General features: G+C 43.8%; 1 protein-coding gene across 3 annotated transcripts in view; it reads left to right on the forward strand.

The window, feature by feature from the left end:
- Positions 1 to 470: 470 nt before the first annotated feature.
- Positions 471 to 8,484, forward strand: part of LMCD1 (LIM and cysteine rich domains 1) — a 64,019-nt gene continuing 56,005 nt past the window's right edge. For all 3 annotated transcript variants that reach the window (XM_008982075.5, XM_002758593.6, XM_017965044.4), the window contains exon 1: positions 471 to 626. In XM_008982075.5, coding sequence (XP_008980323.1) covers positions 585 to 626 — 42 coding nt within the window. In that variant the 5' untranslated portion in view covers positions 471 to 584. The remainder of the gene's footprint in view (positions 627 to 8,484) is intronic.

Here is an 8,484-nt window from a genome sequence, read left to right on the forward strand (position 1 = left end):
AAGTTAGCCAGCTCCTGCAAAACACCTCCTCCCCCATCCCTCCCCGCGCCCCCTACGACCAGGCAGAAAGGGTGGCAAGGGGAGCACAGCTCAGCATTTATTTCTGGATCCAGCTCACTAAAAATACCTCGGCCCTCCTGTTGGATCACTCTCCCTTTTGACCTGAATGGATCGCGGGAGACGTGCAGCCCGCCCCACCCTCGGCCCGTTGCCCTTTAAAGGAAAAGGGCGGGGGACGGATTCCTGCCGCTCTAGGGACACGGGGCAGGCAGGGGCCGCGGCCTTGCTGATGTCAGAGCTGCTAGCGCTCAGCTCTGCTAGCGGCCTCCGTGCAGAGACCGCCTGGAGGGACGGGGACAGCCTCGCGTTGGGATTGGCTGGCCTCGCGCGAGCGCCGGCGCGGATTGGCTGGCGAGGTTTTAGAGGGAGTCCCGCTCTCCAATTAAAGCGGTCCGGCTGCGCCCGGCTGCACACAGAGTTCCCCCCGGACCGCGAACTTGGCCATTCAGCCGCCTCTGTCCCCGCTGTGTGCCCTCGCGCCTCTGCCTGAGAAGCCAGGCGCTGTTCCTCCACCCCAGAAGAGGATGGCAAAGGTGACTAAGGACCTCAACCCAGCAGTTAAAAAGGTGAGCGGAAAGTTGTCCGTATTTACCCAGATTCTTTCTTTTCCTTGTTTCCCCTTCCCATCTGTTGGCAGAAACTTCCCAATGGGAAGGAAACTCTTTAAATTCCAAAACTGCATGGAAAACAAGTAGTTGGGAATATATGTTTGAGCCAACAGGCACACACATCCCAAACCCATTGTTGTGTAAAATAATGTTCAAAGGGTCTTATGTCTTTGGTGATGCTAGTTAAAATTAACTGGTAAACTTATGGTATGTAAAGGAAAAATCCCTAGCTTCCTCACTCCGTGTCCTCAGGTGACTGAATTAAGGGTTGGGGGCATGTAATATTTACCCAGAGTCTGCCTTTTGCTATTATTTCTGTGTTTTGTGTGTTTCCCCCGATACACACACACACACACACACACACACACACACACTCACACACACACACACACACACACACAGTTTCTTTAGTTGGTGGTGTTGGCAGTGGCAGCCGTTCCAGCATAAGGGAACTGACTTCTGTCCCCAGGGTCTGCACATTTCCCTTTCAAGAAGGGCTGGCCCGGAGCCCAGAAGGTCACTGGTAAACTCCTGCACAGGAGCCTGCAGCTGTGCCTATAGCTCCAATACTCTTTGTTGCTTACCTGAATGCAGCTGAGAGAGGGCACAGACTTAGAGAACATGTGAACAGGAAGGGAACAGAGAGACAACCTAGGCTTTATAGATGGGGAAACTGAGGCCCGGGTTCACAGAGAGTTGGTCCCAGCAAGCAGCTGACCTTAAGGAAAACCCTAGGCATCCAGACTCAGTCCCTGCCACTTCTTAACTGCACAGTACTCGCCAAGTCACTTATTTGAGCCTCAGTTTCCTTGTCTCTGATGTGGGAATGATAGGCCTAAACCCCCTCACAGCAGTGGTAGCAGGGATATTGACACTGAATTAGTTTCCCAAAGCAGTAACTGTTAAACTCAGATTTCACAGGATTTAGTCTTGCAGGGCAAAGTCTTCCTTAAACATCCGCCATTAACGTGCAGGGTAGAATGAGAGTGGGGGAAAAGACTGTGAGAATCAAACTAAAGAGGCAAACTGCCACTTGGAAGCACAGCATTCCCCATCTAATTTGTAGCTGTGCTCTTCTACAGACAATCTGCCCAGATGCTGTCACAGAGTCCAGCGGATCCTTCTAAATGTGTATCAAGTCAGTGAATCTGGGCATTTCTCTGGAATGTATCATGCCTCATTGCATTTGCCAGGCTATTTGCAGAATCAAGTCATTTACCCTTCTACAGAAATTATTGTAGCACTTTAGATGCTTAGAAGATGCCTATTAATTTCTACCTAGTAGTGAGTTATGCATGCAATGCTTTTATTTCTCTACACATTTTTCTGGACTCCTTGAGGGCAAACCTGCCTTGCTCATCTCTGTCCCAACATAGCATACCATGCCACACACACAGAACTCAAAAACCTATGAGTGAGCCATGAGAATATCTGTCCAGCTAAGACCACACTGTTTGCATAGGCTTCATTTTATGCATTATTATTTTTTAACCTGTAGCACTGATATTTGTGTGTCTGAACTGCTTCCCCAAGTTCAGATACAGAATAGTTCAGGGAAAAAGGTGGCAGAGTTTCATTGTTCTCCGGAAAGTGAAATAATTCTGAGTATTTTAAATATAAGCTGGTTGATGGTTGCTGCGTGAAGTGAGATGAGGTATATGAAAACTCCCCCTCCTCACCGCAGGCCTGGGTTGCCACTTGGAGAAAGCCTTGTTTTTATTTTCCTTTGCATAGGGGAGTGTGATTATCCTGATTAGAGGGAGAACATGTTCTCCTTCTTGTCACCCCCTAGTGCCAACTTCCTTGGCCTGCAAAGGGTTTGTTTTCCATTTAGATCCAATTACAGGCTTAGAGAAAGAATGTGGTGGGTAGAGATGAAAGGGCAGATTTTTTTTTTTACCTCTTGATACTGCCACAATCAGGAGGAAGATCACCATTATGTAGATTAACCAATGCCTTCAACTCAAAAAGTAGAGGGGAGAGAAGAGAGTAGAGAAGCTCAACTTGCTGGACTGAATGTCACAGAATTGTTTAAGTACTATGGGATATCAGCAACATGCTGAAAAGCTTTTACTGCATATTTACTTTTTAAAGCTGCAACAGTGGGGTGGGGGTTATAACATTTGGCTTCAGGATGCATAATCGCACTTAGACATTTTGAAACAATTTCATAGACTCTTAGAGCTATAAGGGACCTATTTACAAAATGAGAAATGGTTTAAAATGGCATACAGGCTGTCTCCATTGCCCTTCCCCCAAGGGGGTTGGGGCAGGAACCCCCACCAACTGGAAAGTCATAAAAAGATCTTCAGCAGAGAACATAAAATCGAAAAACTGGACTAGACTTAAAGGTCATCTAACCAACCCCAGACAGGATGGGGAAAGACTCACTAGGGACCACATACATATGGCGTGGCAGAGCATAGAAGTTCCCCAACTTCTCTCTTCCTTGCTAAGTAAAATACTGCCACTGGCTGCTCTTGAACTATTTTTTTTTTTTTTTTTCTATTGGGAAAGAGAAGGTTTCCTAGCACACAGTTCCCTGAGAATGGTGAAATTGCCAACATTTCTTGGTAACAAGGGGCCTTGAAGGCCAAATGCAATTTTTCTTAGTAAAACCAATTTTGGCTATGGATTTGTTATTGTTTAGTAAGAATGCAAGTTATTAGTGCAGGCTTTGGCTTCAGATCTGGTTTAAGTCTCAGCTCCACCACTTACTAGCTGCTTGCTCTTGGGCAAGCTAATTAGCTTTGAATCTGTGTCCTCACCTCATTTGAAAGTTGAAGAAACAGTAACAGCATCTGCTTCCCAAGGTGGCTGTGATAATTAAGTGAGATGATGGACGTAAAAGGCTGAGGCATATGAGCACTTAAAGTTAGCCACTGCAGTCCTGGGTGGTGGTGGTACATTTCAGTAAGTGCATGGATGCTGAAAGGAGTCTTTTGGTGAATGAAAGACACTTTTATTTATAACTGCCCCATCTGAAGAGCACCCAACTTTCATTCAGCTGAACCTAAGTCATTGTTCAGTTTTGACAAACTAAGACAATGACCAAATGCTCTTGCCTTCATTCTCACCCAACAGATGCAAAATCTGCTTATGTAGAATGGTCATTCCTTCTGAATGTGGATTGTCAGTTATTGAGCATTTCACTTTGGATTTATATAATTTTGGGCTTGGAAGGGGACTTGGAGCTCCTTACTTTTTAGATAAGGAAACTGAGGCCCAGAGGGATCAAGCTCCTTATTAGAGGTTGCAGAGAAAATGTACTGAAGTCTATTAGGCTCTGCAAGAATACAGACCCCTTGACTGTTAAGGAGCCATCTGCAGCGATTTAGAAGGGACTAGAAGAAAGAGAGCTAAGAGCCTGTTCATGGTTGACTGAGCGGTCACCAGTGGGATGGCTCCATCGGAGCCAATTAGAAATTCTCACCCCTCAACACAATGCCCATGGGGCATTAAATGATCTTACTTCTGAGTGCTTTGCCAGGTCCAACTGGGTGTCTCCCTCCATGCTGCTCTACATCACATCCCTCTTGGCTTTCCTGTCTTCAGGCTAGTCCTTCCCTCTGTACTCAGCCCTTCCTGCTTTCACCTCCACTTCCTGCAGTGTGCAAAACTGCTGGCACATCACCCCAGTGAGCTGATCCAATATAAACATAGCTCCTTGAGAATTGTCGTTGGCTCCCTCAATCTTAAAAACATATTAAACTGTCGCTTAAAGACCTTAATAGCTAAGACATTGGAGACATGCCCATAGGTGTATAAGCAACTTGTCCCAAAACACAGCCTTATTTTTTTAAAAACAGAAGTAAATTATCCAAGTCCCTTTTAGAGGCTCTCTAAAACCAGATGCTGAAACTATTACTTTGTAAGTTGGAGATTTTTGTCCTAACCTGTGAGTGTGTCTGTCTATGTGGAGTTAGGGGCTGACAGTTGACTTTCACCAAGGTATCTGCCACTGTGGTAGTGGGAGGCAGGGAAGAGCTTCATTCAATTATCTCCAGGCTTTAATCTAAGCCATCTCAGCTCCAAGACTAGGAATTAGCTCAGAGCTTACCAACACTCCTACAAGTGGGAATGGAAAAATGACTTTGGCATTCCCCTCTGAGGATGCTTGGTTTTATCTTCTCTTCATGCTAACTGACCAAAGGTGACAAGGATGAAAAAAGAATAGGCTAAATTCAGCAAAGGCTGGGGACCAGGAAGGAGGGGCTGTGCACAGGCTTTTGTGTATCAATCTTTCTGCCTTTACACAGGCCACTTCCTGAGAGGAAAAGGTAAACAGTAGAAAAGTAAGGGAACAATAGTTCCTCTTACAACCCACTGGAGCCAAGAGGGCTCCAGGAGAAGTATTCAAGTTGACTTAAGAAAGGCAAATCGTCCTTTCTTTTCAACTTGTACATTCAAAATAGTTTGTGTCTCATAAAGTGGAGATTTGCCATGATAAGTAACAGACCTTGAGAGCTCTTATCTCCCAACCATTCATCCAACACCATTTAAATCTTTATTTTAAGAACAGATTTCTGGAAGGGGGGTGAATCATTTTAATAACTGCAGGCATTTACTCACAGGGTGACTTTGGACAGGTCACCTTTCCTCGGAAGTGGCAGAGTTTGGGTAAGAACCAGGCTTCCTTCTGCCTCCAGCCCACTGACCCTTCTTTTATACCAGACCATCTCCCGAATAACAATGATTATGGCAAAATAGGCTTAAAACTTCTTTCCAGTGAAAGCAGCATTGTGGGGAAGCTTTTCAGGACATCCAAAACGAAGAGACAGCTGTTGCTCTTGAAGAGCCTTCGTTTAGAAATATCCCCACATCCCCTACCATTTGATAACAGGAAGAGGATTTGGCCAGCAGCTGCTGCTATCTCACCAGGTGCAGAGCCACCAGCCACTTTTGCAGGACTCCCTCAAGATCACAACATTTCCTTAACTTCACATGGAACAATTGGTGTGTCCTGAACCATTCTTGAAGGTTCACACATACCAGTAGCATAGATCTGAAAAAGCTCTAAAAAATTCTCTCTATAAAACTTTTACAGAAAGAGTTAAATATGAAACTGGGTCTCATATGTCCACCAAGGCTCTTTTAGTGGCTGAAACATAAATTTAGTATCTATTCTTATATTTGATGCAGAAATTGTGTTTTCACAAAAATGGAAGTGATAATTCATCACAGTGCTTTGTGAAACTCCCAAATCAACTCCTTGTCTGATATCTGCTCTTTTGTATGAGAAGCAAACTCTTTTACATTTTTTCTCAGAAAAGAGAAAGGAGTCTGTTTTTACTTTTATTACCTCTTTGGACTCTTGCCTCCAAACAGACTTGTTGTCTATTAGGACAGGCAAGTTTGGGACTAGGAAAAAGAGAGGAAGGAAAGAGATCTCTGAGGATGCAGAGATGATTGACATTTTTGTGTGTCCTTTTTTATACGAGTAAGTTAAAACTAAGAGTTTAAAATAACTTGCCTAAGGTCAGGTGATGACAGGTTAAGAATTCAAACTCAATCCTCCTAGACTCCAAAATTTTAGACCTTTTCACTCTACAAGAAACAGAAGGCATTCATCGAAAGCAAAAATCTCGTGTGGAGGGACTATGATTATTACTGTGATTTTCATACACAAATTCATTTCTTCCAGCCTACTGAATTCATTGATAGTCTGGTTCAGAAGCTTCCTAGCACCTGCAAAATGTTACCAGGCATCTGCATCTCTTCCATATCTCTTGGTCACCACCAGGAGTATATTGTCACCCACACCAAGTCAGAGCCATTCCTTGGGTATAGAATAAAAACTTCCTTGATTTCTCCTTGTTTTCTAGAAGGCTAATGGACCTCTGTAGGCAAAAGACTAGTAAAGAGACCTTTTAAAGAATAATGCATGTTATCCTAATACTCTAAAAATAATCCCAGAGACCTTGTCCCAGAGCTTTCAGAAAACTCCTGCCTGGGGATAAGGTTGGGCTTCACATGTGCGTTTCTACAAGTCTGCTCAACCTGACTCATGGCCTACCCAATAATATGTAAATCCGGACCAAGCCAAATATGGCCTGGGCCCCCATCAGAACATGCTTTAAAAGGAAGTATAATTGCTAAGGGAGAAGAAACAAAGGCTCCATTTGGCAAGTAACTATTGAAGGACAAAGGGGTGCTAGTGTCTAACTCAAGGCGGCTGTTTCAAATCCACATGCTTTGTTTATAGATTTTTTCTCCTCCTCCTGTTTTAAAAATATTGAATCCTTTGTACAATTTATCTTTGGAGACAAATGCTAATGAGTCATTGTCTGAAAGAGCTGAGCAGAATCTTGTTATCTGCTCATTCAACCCCTTCATGTCATAAATGGGACACAGGGAGAAACGGCCTATCTGAAATTTACAAAGAAAAAACTGATATATCTGAAATTTACATGAGAAATGGTATATCTGAAATTAACACTTACATTTACATGAGTGGTACCAGAACCAAGATGCATTGACTCACAGCATCATTTATAAATAAAAGAGAAAAGAGTATCTGCTGTTTCCTACCACTTCCATACCCAGAGTGTCCAAATTTTGTGTCAGCCTCATACCCTGAAACTCAGAAGTTCAGGTGAATGTTTTGGCTATAAAGTTAGCTTTCCCTAAAGTTCAGACACCTCTTTGAGGAGCAATTAAACACACAACATTTTCAAACATAAAGATCTAGATGTGACCTGCAGTTCTTCAATTTGCCAGGTCTGCAAGCTTCGCCAGGTTACTCTCTGGACCTCTGGTTCCTCATCTGAGAAAGAAAGCTAACTGTAGTTCTACGTTTAAACAATAGTTTAATGTAGCAAAGCACCTGAAGTGCCTGGATACATAATAAGCCCTTGGTAAATATTTCTTCCTGCTGTTATGGATATCCCCTCTCATTAGCATGTCACAAAAATCCCATAGGTATTAAGTACTGGAATGTGGAAGACCAAGTTTAGTTTACCTACAGTTCATAGGGCTTCTAAGCCCTCAGACTGCAGGACCTTCTCTCTGTAGTTAAACTTGGACCTAGCCATAAATATATTCAAGCCACATCATATTGCAAAATCATGAGAACAGCAACAATTCATCTTGGGTGTTTGGTCACTACCCTTTCCATAGCCACCCTCCCTGCCCTATTACCAGTCTTTCCCTCCAATGTCTTGCTTATAAGATAGGGCAACAGTTACTCATTTCTTTATATAGCAAATATTTAGCATCTGTTATGTGCCTGCCACTGTGCTAAGTGCTGAATACATGACAATGAATAGGAAAGCTTTGATCCCTGCCAAGTAAACTTGAGTCTGGTAGAATTCATTTTTCATAAGGCAGGAGACAGGCTAAATAATGTCAGTGTTCTGTGAGTATGTGTGTTCCCTAACCTCTCCCCTCCCCAACACACATACATATCTCTCCTTACTTTCCCACCCACCCGCATATTTTCCAGGACACACACCTTCAGAGCCACATCCCAACCCTAGTCATCCCTACAGTGTAACAGTGGAATGAGTGTGGTAGTTCTCCCAGTTGTCACATTTTAAACAGGGCCTTTGGGAAGAAACCACCAGAGGTACTGAATGAAAAGGAGTCTGAGGCAAGGGGGACTATTGGCAGCTCTCAGGTCCCACCAGCAGCCAGTGGTTCCTCAGCCTTCCTACAGAGATGTGGTGGTAGACCAGTTGTCTTCGCTCAACATTTGTTTTCAGAGGCAGCTGAACACTTAGGTTGTATTTTTCGTAGTATTGATGTCAGGGACACCAAAGGGCAGGAGCACAGGGGAAGGGCTCTAGGCTGACTAATGACTTCATAAGAAACCTGC

The sequence above is a fragment of the Callithrix jacchus genome, chromosome 15 (assembly GCF_049354715.1).
Source record: "Callithrix jacchus isolate 240 chromosome 15, calJac240_pri, whole genome shotgun sequence".
In the NCBI taxonomy this organism is placed as follows: Eukaryota; Metazoa; Chordata; class Mammalia; order Primates; family Cebidae; genus Callithrix; species Callithrix jacchus.